Source organism: Leptodactylus fuscus, chromosome 6, assembly GCF_031893055.1.
Source record: "Leptodactylus fuscus isolate aLepFus1 chromosome 6, aLepFus1.hap2, whole genome shotgun sequence".
NCBI classification, from domain to species: domain Eukaryota; kingdom Metazoa; phylum Chordata; class Amphibia; order Anura; family Leptodactylidae; genus Leptodactylus; species Leptodactylus fuscus.
Genome location: NC_134270.1, coordinates 75,236,450 through 75,254,700, shown reverse-complemented (window position 1 = coordinate 75,254,700; position 18,251 = coordinate 75,236,450). Strand labels below are relative to the sequence as shown.

At 42.8% G+C, this 18,251-nt stretch overlaps 1 protein-coding gene across 2 annotated transcripts in view; it reads left to right on the top strand.

The window, feature by feature from the left end:
- The window catches only part of FUZ (fuzzy planar cell polarity protein), a 69,828-nt gene extending 65,908 nt beyond the window's left edge, over positions 1–3,920 (top strand). For both annotated transcript variants that reach the window (XM_075280309.1, XM_075280308.1), the window contains one exon: positions 1,752–3,920. In XM_075280309.1, the coding sequence (XP_075136410.1) occupies positions 1,752–1,954 (203 nt within the window). In that variant the 3' untranslated portion in view covers positions 1,955–3,920. The remainder of the gene's footprint in view (positions 1–1,751) is intronic.
- The last annotated feature ends 14,331 nt before the right edge of the window (positions 3,921–18,251 follow it).

The following is an 18,251-nucleotide window of genomic DNA, read 5'->3' as shown; positions in this document are numbered from 1 at the left end:
GCAAGTCAATGGGATTTTTTTAATAATCAAAGATCGGATTTTAAAAACGATCCTATTCACTACACAGCATGGAATCCAAAAATTGAACGCTTTAATTTTTAGACTCCATGCTGTGTAGTGATTAAAAAAAAATCCTCTGGCTACTTAGTCCCCCCTGGTGTCCACTTTCGTGCACAGATCCGCTGCCCTTTGTTCTCGCTCCTCTTCTCTCTCATTTACAAGCCTTTAGAGCGCCCTGCACGCTTCCGCCTCCCAGGCTAGTGTTAGAGATGCTGGGAGAAGGCGGGGATTGTTGTGGCTTAGGAGAGTGTGGGCGGGTACAGGACGGGGAGACGTGAGTGCATCACTCGTGTCTCCCCATCCAGTATCTTCCCACACTCTCCTAAGTCACTAGCCCCGCCTTCTTCCTTGGTCTGTATGAGAGAGAACTAGACCGAGAGGAAGAGTGAGCGGCAGCGGATCTGTGCAGGTAAGTGTTAGCTACTAGAAATGTTAGCAGGAGTTAGCAGAGATGAGCGAGTACTATTCAAAACTGCCGTTTCGAGTAGCACGCTCCCATTAGAATGAATGGACACAGCTGGCGCGCAGGGGGTTAAGCGGCCAGACGCCAGCACAGGCTGTGTGCCGGCTGCATCCATTCATTCCTATGGGAGTGTGCTATTCGAAGCGGCAGTTTCGAATAGTACTCGCTCATCTATAAAAAAAAAAAAAAAAAAAAATAGCTTTTCCCACAATACTTGGCCAGTAGCAAAGCATTGTGGGAAATAACTTCCGACCTCGATCCCGCCTAAAAAGATCGGGATCGGAATTCCGATTGTGAAATTTACTCGATTGCCGATCGGAATCTGATCTTTTCCAATCCCGATCGCTCAACCCTAGTAGTGAGATTGCGCTGTGGGTGGGGCCATCGGCCATGCTAGATATATCATCATTTAAAACAATTTTCTGGCGTAAATGGTACCTGAATTCTACATCAGCTAAGAGGTAGAATAGATTTCAGCGTAGACACATATCCTATCAAAGGATGGTGAGGCACAAATTAGATAAATCCTCCAGTGATGAAGGGATTATCAACGCTGGCATACAAAATACAAGTTTCAATAAATCCCCCTATTCCTTTGACTTCTAGACCAGAGTACCAGAGATCTGCTTTCAAGATGGACTGAAAACTATTAAAGCCTATGATGACGTTTAGTCAAAAATAGAAATGATTTGGAGCTCACCATGAATAGTCACAAGTCCTTGACGGGGTGCACGATCACTTTGTAGAACAGCAAACGGGAATATATCAGAAAAGAAGAGAAGAATCGGCATCACTCTGAGGACGTTGATAAAATTAGTCCTTTAAGCGTTTTTTAATGTTTTTTTCTGTCTTTCTATTCTTTTTGATATTTTTTGTAATCATTGTTGATATGGATTAAAGGACTAATTTCATCAACGTCCTCGGAGTGATGCCGATTCTTCTCTTCTTTTCTGATATGATGACATTTACTCGCCATTTACAGTTAATAAATAGACACAATGCCACTATTAAAAACCTACAGAATATATTTCTATAAGTACATACTAAAAGTACAACATGTGTGTCTAATCTTATCCTTAGGTAATATGTTACCCCAGTTCTTCTGCTGACTCTTATGAGCCTACAAACAGTCGCACTGCATTATAGAACCCTCTTCCAACAAATGTGATAAGATATTGTGCAACCAATTTTTCATTATGTAATTTTTTTCATTTTGTATTTCTTTCAGTTTCTTATGAAGAGACCTTTGCATCAGGCTTCACTCACCATGCTCACCAGTGCTACACTGTATCCAGTTCCCATAAATGCTATGCAGTCAAAACGGAGCTGCATTTGCTCTTTCTTGTATTCAAGCCAGAGGTACCTACGTTCAGCATGCAGGCCATTGCTAACAAAACGCTACAGGTGTTTACCAAGGACTTTCCCTTCTGAGACGCGTCTGAGCATTAGACAGGATCTGCATCCTTGTGGTTACGAAATTCTGAGAGCACTTTAACCTTTTTATTTAATGACCCCATAAAGGCCACTTCGATTTCATAATGAGTGCTGACTATCTGCATCATAACTCATTGAACAAAGACACCTGTTCTCTAGCTGTCAGCAGTCTCCTGAATATTTACTTAACACGTATTAACAGTTTTGAATGTGGCAGCATGAGGCAATGATAGATTCTGTATTGCACTGTCAGCTGTTTAGCAGAAGGAGTTATAGTGAATAAATGGAAGTGCAAACACTGGCAGCCTGGTGTGCAGACATTGCTGCATCACCACAGTACTTAGCTAGTGTAAAACTGACCACGCACAGCCGGACCGTGCCTACGTGCAGAGGTTAACAGCTGTGCCAGTAAAATGTGAGCCTATAGGCCACCACTTATGAGTATGCTGTGCCTGAATTTGGTCAGCAACATGGCCTGGTCTCAGGCTAAGAGAACCTTTGATGACAACTTGAGCTCTGCGGTATTCTGAATCGGCTCCCCGCCAACTGTAGATCAGTACATGATATATTGTTTCTTACTGGAAATACAGTCTATGTGGTTTCTCAGGAATTTTGTCATTCTTGACAATAAACCATTTAACCATCTTAGAGAAGAAAGTATTTACATAATTCCACAGTGTCAACTTCTTCTCAGTATCCAGACTTGCTTACTGTTTAGTTTACCTTTTTGTTAGGGTAAGTTCACACAGATTTTTGGTCAGGATTTTGAGGCTGTATCCGCCTCAAAATCCTGACCAAAAAGATGGCTCCCATTGAAATCAATGGGAGCCGCTCAGGAGTTTTTTCCGGGAGCCGTTTCTTCCGGCTCCCGGGAAAAAAGAAGCGAGATGTTCATTCTTCAGGCTGAGTCGCCTCACAATTCAGCCTGAAGACACTCCCTCCTCTGGACAAGGCCCATTCATTTGGCTTAATCCCGACGGAGTGTGTGGCTGGATGCTGGTGCAGTACACCGGCTTTCAGTCGCAGCTACCCGATTTTTGGACTGGAATCTGAGGCTGCCCCCTTCAACTCAGTCTGTTATCATTAAAGAGGTTGTTCATGAAAAAAATGTTTTCACTGGAGGCCAGCGAAGGTGAAAAAAAATAAATAAATACATATTCACCTGTCTTTGGCACTCCATTGTCTTAGGACACTGTCTGGTCCTGTGTTACCCTGGGGCTTGTTCTAGCGAAAGTTCTAACTGCATGTGACCACTGAGCCCAATCAGCTGAGGTAGGTGATTGGTGGTCTTAGCAGTCACGTGTGACGGGGACTTTGACTGGAACAATTCCTGGGGGCCGAGGGACCGTACAGCATCCTGGGACACCATACCATTTGGGACTTGTGAATGTGACCCCCCCGGTTTCTTGGAAAAATGAAGAAATAGTATATCTAAATGAGGCTCACCGAGCACTCTAGGCGTTCCCCAGAGCCTCCGAGCATCCCCCACATCATACCTCAGAAATGCCCCTCCATTGCTTGTATTCCTTCTGCCCTCCTCCTCCAGACATCCTGTATTGCCCATGTCTTTTCTATTCTCGCTCCAGCCGTTGAAATCTCAGGCATGCGCAGTGTCGCTTTGTTCTGAGCAGTACTGCGCAATGTCCGAGCACCATTTTTTTGTAGAGAACTGCACGACCATACTGAGCTTTTTTTGTTGCGGTTTTTGCTGCAGTTTTTTGAGCCAAAGCCAAAAATGGCTACAAAAAGAATGCGAAATATATAGGAAGTTCTTATACTTTTCCCTTCTGCTCAATCCATTCCTGGCTTTGGCTAAAAAACACACACAACAAAATCGGCAGCAAAAAAAGCTGTGTTTCCACAACGTGGGAGCTTAGCCTTAATCTATTTTTTCCAAGTGGTGGATAAATGGGTAGCCTGCTTGGTACAGTCAGTTCCTCCTGGGTTTCTACATGTTATTAAAAGGGAGTTATATTTATGTGATATTTGTATAATCACTTTGTAATAAATTTATATTTGTTAAAGTTCATGTTCTTACCTCATTGTTTTTATTGTAATTCACATCTGTAATAATTGGAAAACTACAACACAGTGCTGGATCTGTAGCAAAATAAGCAATGATTACACCTGATGGATCCCTTTGACTTACAGTATAATTGTTCCATCTCAGTATCCATTGCCTTGACAGAAGTACAGTTCTACATGCAATGCAACTCTTTTTGTCCAAAGAGACAAAATGTGTGTGACTTTATTCTTTGCGCAAAATTCCAAGTCTAGAATACATTTTGCTTTCTCTTATGTTTATCTAGTACAATGTGAGCCAGTAATAATCTGGCTTCCACTCAAAGTAAAAACTTGGGTGATTTATATGCACAATCTACTTCAAAGTAGTGTGCTAATTGTTAGCATAAATAACTCATCAGAAATGTCCTCATTCCTTAAGGACAGGCAGAAAAAAATCAAGTATAGCATTTAAAAACAATTGAAAACTTTAGAAGGGATTGGTCAGATTCAGTATTGGTGGCAACCATCCAGAGATGTTATCTACCTTCACACACTTTGACTCACAATCCCATATTCTTAAATAGCATCACAACCCAAACAAACTGGAACGTGAAAATGGCTTAAAGGGGTTTTCCCATCTCAGTGTCTCAACAGTTTTGCATGCAGTTCTTCTCACTTCCTGTATTTCTCTCCCCGTCCTCCCTCTTGTTGAACTGGACACACAACACTCATACAGATCAGCTAATATGCAGATGCTTGTACAGAATGGCCTCAGTATTATCTGTGTGTTTACATAGAGAGATAACAGACTCTGCTTTATCAGCAAACTGCAATTAGCTGAGCGATTGTCCTGATGGCAAGAGCAGTGAGTAAGTGACGTCACTTGTCTTAGAGGTCTGTGGTTATAGGAATGCTGTGTAAACAATGGGAGGAATAAGGTCATATAGCAGGCAATCAAAGCAGAATTTCTAAAGCAATATATTTAGGAAAAGTCTTCAATTTACATAAGCTATCGGTATAGATAGGATCCTTGAGATGGGACATCCCCTTTAAAGCATCTAAAGTAGTGTTTCAATCTACTTCATTTGTGGTAGATGGACACCTTACAGTGCTGATGTCATTCATAGGAAATAAGGTTGTGTTGCCTGGAACACAAAGCATTTCAGTGATGGTGGAAGTAAAGGATGGATGTATTATTATCAGTACATGATACAGAGCATTGAGTGCTGCAAATCTTGCAATAGAGCTAGACAATTTTACAAGTAGAAGATTACAGCGCAGTTTAGTCAGATTTAATCAATTACAAGCAGATTAGTGTTAGAAATCTTAAATAAGGATGAAGGAGAATATCTGTGCTTTGTGCACTGTTAACTTTTTCATTGCCAATAATATAATTTTGTCTGTTTGTTTTGCAGTAGAGCAGTTTTATCTGTTTACAGATTATTTATCCAAGAAAAGTTTTGTTGGTACACTAAAAAATAACTTATTAATACCAGTAAAAATTGAACAAAGCTACCTTTTGAAGTATAGGTGCTTATAATAAATATGGGGCGAAAAATTGGACAAGGTTGCACCCAGAACATCTGTGGTGTAATGTGCAGCACAGTAGCTTGAAATGAACAGACCCACCCACCACTTTTAACGCACACCCAACCAATTCATAAGCAGAGCGGACCACATACTTGGGAGGAATGTCCACAGCCACAAGTTCACAAACACATTCTGCCTAGTAGATCAGTAAAAGACCGACCAGATTGTCTAGCTAGCCACTAATTTAGGAGCGTACATTACACTCTCACAATGTCTACCTAATGTCTCAAACACACAAACACCATCTTAGGCATATAGGGAAGAAACACTCACACTCCCAGTCTGACATGTTTCTGCTGGGATAAACCGCTCCTCAGAGGAATAACGGATGGGGTAAGGCAGAGTGCACCTAAAGAAAGCACACCACTTCCATGTAATATAACGAGAGCCTGATGTATAGCCTGGCCGGCCGTGATGTGTGGTCGATTATTTAAAGGGGCTCTATCATTGGGAAAAGTCATTTTTAACTAATCACATCCTTGTATAGGCTTTAGAAAAGGCTATTCCACACCCACCTTTAGTATGTAAATAGACTCAGTGGTTTTTGAATAAGTCCTTTTTTTTTTAATTCATATGCTAATGAGCTCTGACCATGCACTCCGAAAGTGTCTGTGTGCATTGTCTGCTCTACGTGTACAGTCATGGCCAAAAGTTTTGAGAATGACACAAATATTATATTTTCATGTGATCTGCTGCCCTCTGGTTTTTATGTGTGTTTGTCAGATGTTTTTATCACATACAGAAATATAATTGCAATCATATTATGAGTAACAAAAGCTTATATTAACAGTTAGAATGAGTTAATGCAGCAAGTCAATATTTGCAGTGTTGACCCTTCTTCTTCAGGACCTCTGCAATTCTCCCTGGCATGCTCTCAATCAACTTCTGGACCAAATCCTGACTGATAGCAGTCCATTCTTGCACAATCAATGCTTGCTTTTTGTCAGAATTTGTAGGTTTTTGTTTGTCCACCCGTCTCTTGATGATTGACCACAAGTTCTCAATGGGATTAAGATCTGGGGAGTTTCCAGGCCATGGACCCAAAATCTCTATGTTTTGTTCCCTGAGCCATTTAGTTATCACCTTTGCTTTATGGCAAGGTGCTCCATCATGCTGGAAAAGGCATTGTTGATCGCCAAACTGCTCTTGGACGGTTGGGAGAAGTTGATCTTGGAGGACATTCTGGTACCATTCTTTATTCATGGCTGTGTTTTTAGGCAAGACTGTGAGAGAGCCGATTCCCTTGGCTGAGAAGCAACCCCACACATGAATGGTTTCAGGATGCTTTACAGTTGGCATGAGACAAGACTGGTGGTAGCGCTCACCTCGTCTTCGAATAAGCTGTTTTCCAGATGTCCCAAACAATTGAAAAGGGGATTCATCAGAGAAAATGACTTTACCCCAGTCCTCAGCAGTCCACTCCCTGTACCTTTTGCAGAATATCAGTCTGTCCCTGATGTATTTTCTGGAGAGAAGTGGCTTCTTTGCTGCCCTCCTTGAGACCAGGCCTTGCTCCAAGAGTCTCCGCCTCACAGTGCGTGCAGATGCACTCACACCTGCCTGCTGCCATTCCTGAGCAAGCTCTGCACTGCTGGTAGCCTGATCCCTCAGCTGAAACACTTTTAAGAGACGGTCATGGCGCTTGCTGGTCTTTCTTGGGCGTCCTGGAGCCTTTTTGCCAACAATGGAACCTCTCTCCTTGAAGTTCTTGATGATGCGATAGATTGTTGACTGAGGTGCAATCTTTCTAGCTGCAATACTCTTCCCTGTTAGGCCATTTTTGTGCAGTGCAATGATGACTGCACGTGTTTCTTTAGAGATAACCATGGTTAACAGAAGAGAAACAATGATGCCAAGCACCAGCCTCCTTTTAAAGTGTCCAGTGGTGTCATTCTTACTTAATCATGACAGATTGATCTCCAGCCCTGTCCTCATCAACACCCACACCTGTGTTAATGGAGCAATCACTGAAACGATGTTAGCTGGTCCTTTTAAGGCAGGGCTGCAATGATGTTGAAATGTGTTTTGAGGGATAAAGTTCATTTTCTAGGCAAATATTGACTTTGCAAGTAATTGCTGTTAAGCTGATCACTCTTTATAACATTCTGGAGTATATGCAAATTGCCATTAGAACAACTGAAGCAGTAGACTTTGTAAAAATTAATATTTGTATCATTCTCAAAACTTTTGGCCATGACTGTATGTATAGCAGAGATGAGTCATCAGCACAGCAGCCTCTGCTATACAAACACACAGAGTATGACACATAGTATGACACAGTCTGCTAATTTAAAAATCTTTTATAATTTTGTTTTTACTCTTGAAATGCTTTTTGAAAAATAAAAATTGACATACATGCAATGTCATTGCATTGTTGACAATCAGGCAATAGCTATTTATAATTATTCAGTGTGCAGTAAAAAATTATCGGAAAAAAGACAGGGCAGGGAAGGGGGAGGAAGAAACAATTGTGCAAATACTAACAATAACAATGTGTATAGCAGCAGCAACACTAATTCTGTTCTTGGCAGCCTTCCAGTAGTCACAATGTTGTCATACTTTCTGAGAATAAAGACTTCCTCATAGCCAAATTTTCCTCGTAGCCCAGTACATCCTCGTCTTCCTCTTCTTGATAAGTTGATTGAGAACTGCCAGCATTTTTTTGGATGTAGAGGTGAAAGACATGAGTGTTGATGGAGGTAGTAGAGGCAGGGAGTGGGCTTCTGGTAGTCATTGTGGTCAGGGCACTAAAGGGAAATTTGTTAGGAATTGTGCGAGCACAGAGGGAATGCCATTGCAGTGATTGAATCATTCCATGAATCTGATGATGATTCTATTACGGATGCAACATTCCAAAGAATGTCAGAAGAAGAGGGTGGTGGCCGCTGCAGTAGGGGTTCCACCTACGTGCAGCCCCAACATACAAAAGACCTGTCTGGGTTAGATCTAAGGCAATTATGGGTGGCGGTACCATCAGGCACATTTCCACTGCTGGTGGTTTTAATGGCAGCAGCTCCATGCAGTCATCTGCTTTATGTTAATAGCTTTTGAGCATTACCAAATGACGGCTCAATGGAAAGTAAAAAAGCTCAGCAGGCACATAATTAGCCATGGGCATGCAGGCACTCGTATAGGAAATAGGTTTCTCTGTACTCGCAGTAATTCCCATCACCAGTTCATTTGGCAAAGTGGAATTGGCAGCGGCACCAAGCGAGCAAGACCAGTTTTCATCTACTCCTCTTCCTCCATGCCAGTGTGAGTCATCATCCATAAAGGAATGTGTATCCACCAAGTCTGAAACTTTAACTCTCATCTGACCAAGTTACTGATGGTGCAGTTATTGCTCTGCTACTTAGTGGAATCCAATGTGTTTTGCCAACTGATGGCAGGGCACAGTCTTGATGTTAAATACCTAGCCTCCATTATTTCTATAGTAAATCTGTCCCTGTTTGATATTGCCATGTGGACCAATGCATGCCACTGTCAATGCATGGAGCAGTATTTAAGGCGTTCTAGGCCAGTGTTTCTAACGTCAGCAGCCATAGTCTAGTGACGCTGCAAGGCCAGGTGCCCTCTAGTACTGATATATCATCTTATGGGTGCAGTGTAGTCACATTTTCAATACCAGGATGGAACCATCTGCTTCCTCCAGTTCCACCTGGCCTGGCAGCTTTTCTTCATATTTCTTGTATAGGCCATCTATATAGTTAAATAGGTTTATCATATCTACCCTTAAATGCCTGTTCTCCAGACTAAATAGATTTAACTCCTTTTATCTATCCTCATGCCCCTTATCAGTTTTCTGGCCCTCCACTGAACCTTTTCCAACTCTAGGACATTTTTTCTTTGAACTAGTGCCCAGAGCTGAACTACACAATTCAAATGTGGCAGCACCAATGACTTATAAATTAGTAATATTACATCCCTGTCTCACAAGTCTATATCCCTTGTGGGGAACCGCTCAGGTAGATGCTTGGTAGCAGTACAAGGAAACAGGGACACAGAGACAGTGTTGCAGTTCAGTATTTATTCAATTATGGTGCACAAACTGCCTTTACAAAGGCATAAAAAAAAAAAAAATCAAAAGCCTTCTTGGCTGAGAACTAACTATAGCAAAATAACCTGTACCCTGACTATACAGAAGCCTGACTGCCAGACTCTTGCTCTGAAAATGTCAAATGGGTGGCACAGTACCTGGTTTGTAGGTCCAGTTCACACAGGTCAGCTTTGTCAGTGTGGTGACACACAACTTATATCAGGCCTTAATTAGACAGCTGACCTCCCTGCTGTGGGTTTTTACCATACACCCTTTAGCTGCCTGGCCGGAACATACCTGTTCTTCCAAATGGGAGGCTTTATAACTAGAGATGAACGAACAGTAAAATATTCAATATTTGTTTAGAATAGCCACTCAATATTCGACTATTCGAATGAATATCGAACTCCATTATAGTCTATGGGGAAAAATGCTTCGTTTCAGGGGAACCCACAATTCGACTCAGTAGGGTCACCAAGTTCACTATGACACCTCAGCAAATGATGCTAACACCTCTGCAATGCAACTGGGACAGCAGGGGAAGCATGCCTGGGGGCATCTAATAAGCCCAAGTCACAGTTTTACCCCACCATCACAGCCTATCAACTACACACTTTCCACACACAAAAAAACCCAAAAAAATTCTTATCAAAGTGGGAAAATACCCAGAAACCTTCTTTCCTACACAATTGGATGGACAGAAACCCATATTTGATGCTAAAGAAACATTACCAAGCACCCCTTTAAATCACGTTGCCCATGACAACCACAGATGGAATAGGCAATGGGAAATCCAACAGTACCCACCCTTAACGGTCATTGTGGATGTGTGTGTGTGTGATGTGGTAAGACCTTCCAAAATTCACTTTTATGGCCCTTAACGTGAGCCCTTCCAAATTAAGCTAGAGGCCCTTAAGCTGAGCTACCAGCAGAGATTCAAGCCTCTGAGGTGACTTCAGCCTTTTACCAGCAGAGTTTTAGGCCTTTTAACTTAGTTCAACCTTGCACCAGCAGTGTTTTTGGCCCTTGGAGTGAGTTAAGCCTCTAACCAGCAGAGTTGGGGGGAATCGGGGTGGATTGAGACAATAACCAGCAGAGTTTGGGGGAATCAGGGTGGATTGAGACTCTAAGCAGCAGAATTTGGGGGAATCAAGGTGGATTTAGACTCTAACCAGCAGAGTTTGGGGGAATCTGGGTGGATTGAGCCTATCAGGAGCAGAATTGTGCAACGCTGATGGTGGAGGAGTATGAGGAGGAGGAGGAGGAATTGTAGAGGGTGAGCACACACATGAAACTTCATGTCGGGGTGCTTGACACCGGTGGACATGAAAATGATGGATCTATCCAGTGGCTGTTCATTTTGATCAGCGTCAGCTGGTCAGCACTGTCAGCTGACAGACGGCTGCGCTTATCCATAATTATGCCACCGGCTACGCTGAAGACCTTTTCCGAAAGCACACTGGCGGCAGGGCAGGAAAGGACCTCCAATGCATACAGCGCAAGTTCCAGCCACAAATCCAACTTGGAGACCCAATAAATATAGGGCGCAGAGGGATCGGAGAGGACAGGGCTGTGGTCGGCCAGGTACTCCCGCAACATGCGCCTATACTTGTCTCTCCTGGTGACACTAGGCCCCTCAGTGGCGGTAGTTTTGCGTGGGGGTGCCATTAACGTGTCCCAGACCTTGGAGAGTGTGCCCCTACAGGCTGCCCTGATGGCAACTGGGTCTCATCATCGTCCTCACTGAGGGCCGATTGCTAGTCAACAACAACAGGAGATGGCGGATGCTCCAGTGTTTGGGCATCAGGACACAGAAACTCATCTGGTACCTCCGGTGATTCAGGACGTGATGGGACACAGAGAGGGACAGTGAATGGACTTGAAAACAGCTCCTGGGAGGTGGGAAGGTGGGATTACTTTGCTAGGAAGATTGAGCATGTTGTGAGGAAGGAGGACCAGACTGTTGGGTAGGAGGAGGAGTTGAGGTAGAGGCTGATTGGCTAGTGGAGAATGTGCTGGAAGCATCCGCCATCCATTGTAACACCTGTTCTTGGTGCTCGAGCCTGGTTAGTCTTGTACCCTGCACCCTACTTAATGTGGCCATCAAGCCGGGGACTGTGGGGAAGCGCAATGCTTGCTGCCACAGAGCAGTAGGCATGGTAGATGCTGTTGGTTGACTGCAACCTTGCTCCCCATCAGCATTTCCATGCCCTCGCCCTCGTCCCCTTACGCATTTTAATGGTCTATACACCGAGGAAAGCTGGGTTGAGGGTATATATCTGGATTGAATTGCTCTGCATCCCTGTTATGGGGGACACCACCTGCAAAGCTGGGTTGAGCGTATATATCTGGACTGAATTGCTCTGTATCCCTGTTATGGGGGAACACTGCCTGCAAAGCTGGGTTGAGCGTATATATCTGAACTGAATTGCTCTGTATCCCTGTTAGGTATTTGTGGGGACACCACCTGCAAAGCTGGGTTGAGCGTATATATCTGGACTGAATTGCTCTGTATCCCTGTTAGGTGTTTGTGGGGACACCGCCTGCAAAGCTGGGTTGAGCGTATATGTCTGTATTGAATTGCTCTGTATCCCTGTTATGGGGAGACACCGCCTGCAAAGCTGGGTTGAGCATATATATCTGAACTGAATTGCTCTGTATCCCTATTAGGTATTTGTGGGGACACCGCCTGCAAAGCTGGGTTAAGCGTATATATCTGGACTGAATTGCTCTGTATCCCTGTTAGGTTTTTGGGGGGACACCGCCTTCAAAGCTGGGTTGAGCGTATATTTCTGGACTGAATTGCTCTGTATCCCTGTTAGGTGTTTGTGGGGACACCGCCTTCAAAGCTGGGTTGAGCGTATATTTCTGGACTGAATTGCTCTGTATCCCTGTTAGGTGTTTGTGGGGACACCGCCTGCAAAGCTGAGTTGAGCCTATATATCTGGACTTAATTGCTCTGTATCCCTGTTAGGTGTTTGTGGGGACACCGCCTGCAAAGCTGGGTCGAGCGTATATAGCTGGACCTACTTGCTCTGTATCCCTGATTTGGGGAGACACCCCGTGGAAAGCTCGACTCCTCTCCCTGCAGTATATAGCTCTGAAAAGAGCTGTTGTTTTGCTTTCGTTTTTCCCTGCCTACTAGAAGCTAATACCTATCTAGCCCTCAGCAGATCTCTCTCTCTCCCTATCTCTCACGGCAAATGTTACACCTGTTCTTGGTGCTCGAGCCTGGTTAGTCTTGTACCCTGCACCCTACTTAATGTGGCCATCAAGCCGGGGACTGTGGGGAAGATGGCGCTGGCTATTCTTATAAATCAGACGTCACATGTTTTCAGCAGCCAATGGGTTTTTTCAGTTTTTTTTCAATGCCTCCGTTGTCGTAGTTCCTGTCCCACCTCCCCTGCACAGTTATTGGTGCAAAAAACACACCAGGGAAGGTGGGAGGGGATACAAATCTTTACTGCGTTTGCTGCGTGGTATTCAGTTGGAATCGAATACCTCGAACGGCCTGATATTCAATTGAATACTTATTCGATCGAATGGCATCGCTCATCTCTATTTATAACCCATTGATTTCAATGTGTAGCGCACGTAAGACTGGCACCCATTGAAGTCAATGGGATCTGTTTTGAAGTGCCTCCCCGTAGACGTCTCTCTGCCCCGGGAAGTGGTGATGGTGGATTCATTAATCAAGTTCAAAGAGAGTCTGGATGTCTTTCTTGAAGAGAACAATATAACAGGTTATGATTTTAGGGATATGTTGATCCAGGGTTTTTATACTGACTGCCAGATTGGAGTCGGGAAGGAATTTTTTCTCCTGAAATGGGGCAATTGGCATAAACCTCGGGGGGGTTTTGCCTTCCTCTGGATCAACACTGTAGGGATTGTAGGGTTATAGGTTGGACTTGATGGACTGATGTCTTCATCCAACCTCATTTACTATGTAAATATGTAACATTCAGTGGCTTTGTGGCACATGGACAGTTTGAGTAGGAGTATACAAGGAATAATTATTGCATGCCGCAAACCACAGACACAATGGAGAGGTTAACTATCTGTGAGAGGAAGAACAACAACAACTTCTAACTAGAGATGAGCGAGTACTGTACTATTCAAAACTCCCGTTTCAAATAGCATGCAACCATAGGAATGAATGGACGCAGCAGGCACGCAAGGGGGTTAAGCGGCCAGCCGCCGGCAAAGTCGGTGTGACGGCCGCTGCCATTCATTCTTACGGGTGCGTGTTATTCGAAACGTCCGTTTCAAATAGTACTCGCTCATCTCTACTTCTAACTCATGATCACCTTTAGAAGATAGTCCACCTCTTCTGCTGGCAAGCTGGGCAGTAGGCACACTAACAGTAAAACCCATTTTTTTCTTGAAATTCTGTAAATTGTCAGTCCACCAACAATGATGTTGATGTCGCATGTGCTCCCATACATGGAAAATTCATCACTTTAGCTGATACTCGGTGCTGCAGTCACGTTAAAGTCAGACAGCTGCGATTTACAGCTGCTCCTGTAGAAGTGATAAGAGTCAGTTTATCCATGCAAAGGTTATTGACCAGGTGTTGCGCTTTGATAAGGGAAGCTTATAAGCAGGAGCACACCTTCCATGAGGCAACCTAAGGTGATGGCCTCAGTTAGCTCCTCATAGAATAAACTGGTGGATGGCAGCTGCTTATTGTGTTATTGCAATTGGCAGCTATTAATAATTTTTGCTCACCTTTCCAGCTGGGTGGGAGTCTTTTATTTTTTTGGGGAGGGGGATATGGATGCCTTTCTATAGTTCACCTTAGGCAGCAGACAGGTTAGGTTCACCCCTGTGTATAGGTTATTTATCATCACTTTGACCACCAAAATATATGATCACATTATGGTGGTCACAGTGAAATGAAAGAGCCTTCTTGTGCTAAAAGAAGTTGCTTCCCCTGCCAGCCCCTCCTTTCACAATCTTCTCTGAGGTCTCCTCTGCCAGCAAGGAGATTAGCTAATGATAAGCAGTTTACAGCTAATATCAGACTAAAGGGCCCACCCGACAGCTTCCTTCTAATAGTTTACACCATGGCTCCTTCACTGAAATCTGACATATATATATGTCAGACTAAGTGCTAGCAATGAAATTTCATACCACACGAAATGTTTGGTATAAGAATCTCTTTTTTAGTCTGAGCAGTGCACAGAGAGAGGGCTTTATTATGCATCAAGGTTTTTATAGTCACATACAGGAAGTAAACAAACAGCAACCTCTGATTGGTTGGTCGAGGTATCCGCCTCCTATGATATCAGCTCCAGAGCACTACCTCCAGGAAGTGATGTAGCTCCTTGCTGTTTGGCTTATCCGATGTCATTTCCTGTGGGAGTGACTTCTTGCCATGTGATTCTATGATGTAGTTCCTGTGGGTGTGCCAGGTCCTCCCATGCTCTCATGGGAAACCCTGTATAATCTCCCTGTGTCCACGTTTAGGCCTACACCTGAGCACAGTATAGAGGCCATCTTGTCATGATGTCTGGTACACTGTCAAAAGCCCATAACACACAGGAATGTCTTTGTAGCCTCAATCTTCACAATCCCATGCGTTCATTACAGTATATACATATAGCTTAGTATACAGCTTTGGCTTAGCTCTGAATTCCATCCACCCCCAGCCCCTAGATGTGTGAGGGCTTTGGGTTAATTGAATATTATCTGTTCATGCTCCACAACAGCCTAACTGGTTTTTCCACCATTGTTTAGAGATGTTCTCTTGAATTGTCTATTCATTAACTTGGGTCTATTTAATTGGCTCCTTGAAATACATGCCCGTTGTCTGCAGCCAATAGGAGACGACTAGTGGGACTACTGAGATGCCAACATGGACATATGATTTTAGTTTCAATCTGGGACAAAAAGGCATAATATAGCTATATCTAGATATTGCTGGCGTCATCTTATCGCATAATATCATATTCACTCTGAAATATAAATAGTTATACTGCATTTAGTTTTAAGGATAACAATGTTTTTGTGATTCATATATTTACAACCTTCACATGAACAGCACTAACAGACTTTATTTCAAATAACATTTATTGCCCAGAAAACCCCTTTAATTTATCCACTATAGCAGCATTTCCCAAACTTTTTGAGTCGAAGAGCACTATTCAGGACAGAAATACTGTAGGGGGCACTTAACATATTTTACCTAAAACCTACATAGGTGCAAAAAAGATAATGCTCAATATTAACCATGGGGGAAGGGGGGAAGATTTCCAACAAATTGATATTAGATATTACATTTTTGTTCGTTGAAAGCTTCTGGCGCATTTGGCGTCACTAAGGGCGGGTTCACATCTGTGCCCATGCGTGCTTTAGTCAATCCGGCAGGTTTCTGTCTTCTGCTCCGAGAAATTGGACAGGGGACGGAAACTCAGCAGTCAGTTTTCAAACCCATTAAAGTGAATGGGTTTGAAAAGTGAGTGCCCGTGAGTGTTTTGCACCTGTCCACAGCAAAACCGTTTTGGTTTTTTTTTTTTTTTTTTTTAACCAGACACAAAGTCCTGCATGTCTGACTTTGTGTCCAGTTAAAAAACTAGTTTCGCCGTGGACAGGTACAAGATGCTCACGGGCTTTTACTTTTAAAACCCATTTACTTGAATGGGTTTGAAAACTGACTGCTGGGTTTCCGTCCCCTGTCCAGTTTTTCGGGGCAGAAGACTGAAACCCAGCAGGATTGACTAAAGCGGAGACTGGGTGCAAGTGTGAACCCACCCTAACTCTTCCACAAACTCTTCAGCCTGTGGAATTATTTCAGCATCAGTAATCTCTTCAACACTGCAATTGAAAAGTTTTATCGCTCAAATCTGGTTCTGGATAATAACAACATCTATATTTTTACTTTTTAACATATTTGAACATACCTGTTAGATGTTGAAGTTGCAGCTTCTACTGGAGGGTCTGTGTCAGTGATAATAACTGCTTTTCTGAAGGATCCAGTCTTCAACCTGCGATCCATTGCTGAATAACCAAATTAGGAATGTTTTTTGAATAACACACGGTGAATAGGCACAAATACTGTGCAAACTAAACTGACACAGGATTGAGTGAGCGCGTATTAAGCCAGTAACAGCGGTCTGAGACCAGTTTAGAAATGCCATCCGACCGTGAAGCATTAATCCGCTGGCCTCATATATTCGCCAAACAGACCGTAGTGCCACGCCGGTAGCATATTAGGAGTGCATGTCAACCAGTATTTTAATTTTGAAACCCTTCACATTTACCTTTTTTTTTTTTTTTTTAAATTGTTAACCCTTTATTATCGCCATATCGAGGATCACCTGTAAATGGTTCGAGAAGCACTTGGTGCTCCCTGGAGTACAGTTTGGAAAACATTGCTCTATGCAAATCTGTTAATTCTTTACGAAATACAGTAAGCTTCCACAAATATCCTATACCCCAGAAATAAACCTGTTAGGACCGGATATGGACATAATCCCAAACCATTTCAAATAGTACCATGTCATATACTGTTGTTGACTGTTTTGTTTTTAGTGCAATATTGGAAATGTTTGTCAATCCTTAACAGAGGATCTAATACAAAAGGTTAATAGGAATTTTCAATATGAGTAGGTATGTGAATGTAACCAACAGGAACACAGTAGATTTATGGACGACTGTAATTGTTGGATATCGTCCATACTTGCTAAACCTTTACCCTTTTATCATAATCACTTTTGATAAACTTCTTCCAGGTCTTATTCCTTCGGCTTGGTGACCTTTGTTTGCTTGTCAGCTTTGCCCCAGGCAATTACTTGGTTACTAACTTACCAGTGTACTTTATCCTTTACTGAACTACTTTTGTAAACATATCTATATATTGCATCTCTATGTCAATACTTTACTTTAATAATGAAACAAATATATAAAAACAGAAATCTAGCCCAGCCCTCAATATAAATATGACGCTTCCAATGAATGAAGAAAGGAAGTTGATCAACATGACAAACAAAACTCCATGTTATTGACCGTCTCTACCTTATATTACCATGCCATGTTACGTTCAAACTTCTGAGCTGATTTATTTTTTAGTTTATCTTTATTGTTATATTTATCATAGATCCCCATCTTCCTAACACAGATGCTCCAAATTCCCATGCAGACCCAACTGAATCATGATGTGTATAGTACCTACTAAAGGTGACATGGACGCTTATTGTATACTGGTTTATTATTGAGTGAAATACATGAACCATATGTAGTGGTCTACTGTATTCCCTCTAGTGCAAGGAGCCAACATGCTATGTATTAAAGCCATGTCTGTGCAGAAGCTTTGTTTCAGAACACAACGCAGAATTTTGGCATCAACAAACTCCATTTCAGAAGTAAGCAGTCTCAACAGTCAGCAATTCGCAGGCGGGTTCCTGAACCCCTAGTGATAACAGCTGATTGGTTTGAGGCCACAAATATACTGGCAGTATAATAGAGTAAATGGGCAGGCTATTGAGACACAAATTACTGGCAATGGACAATCCCTTTAAGCTTGGTTCAGCTTACACAAGATCTTTTATTTTTATTTAGCATTCCTGAATGTAATTTCAGTCACATAATGTATATCTACAGTGTTGGCCAAAAGTATTGGCACCCCTGCAATTCTGTCAGATAATACTCATTTTCTTCCAGAAA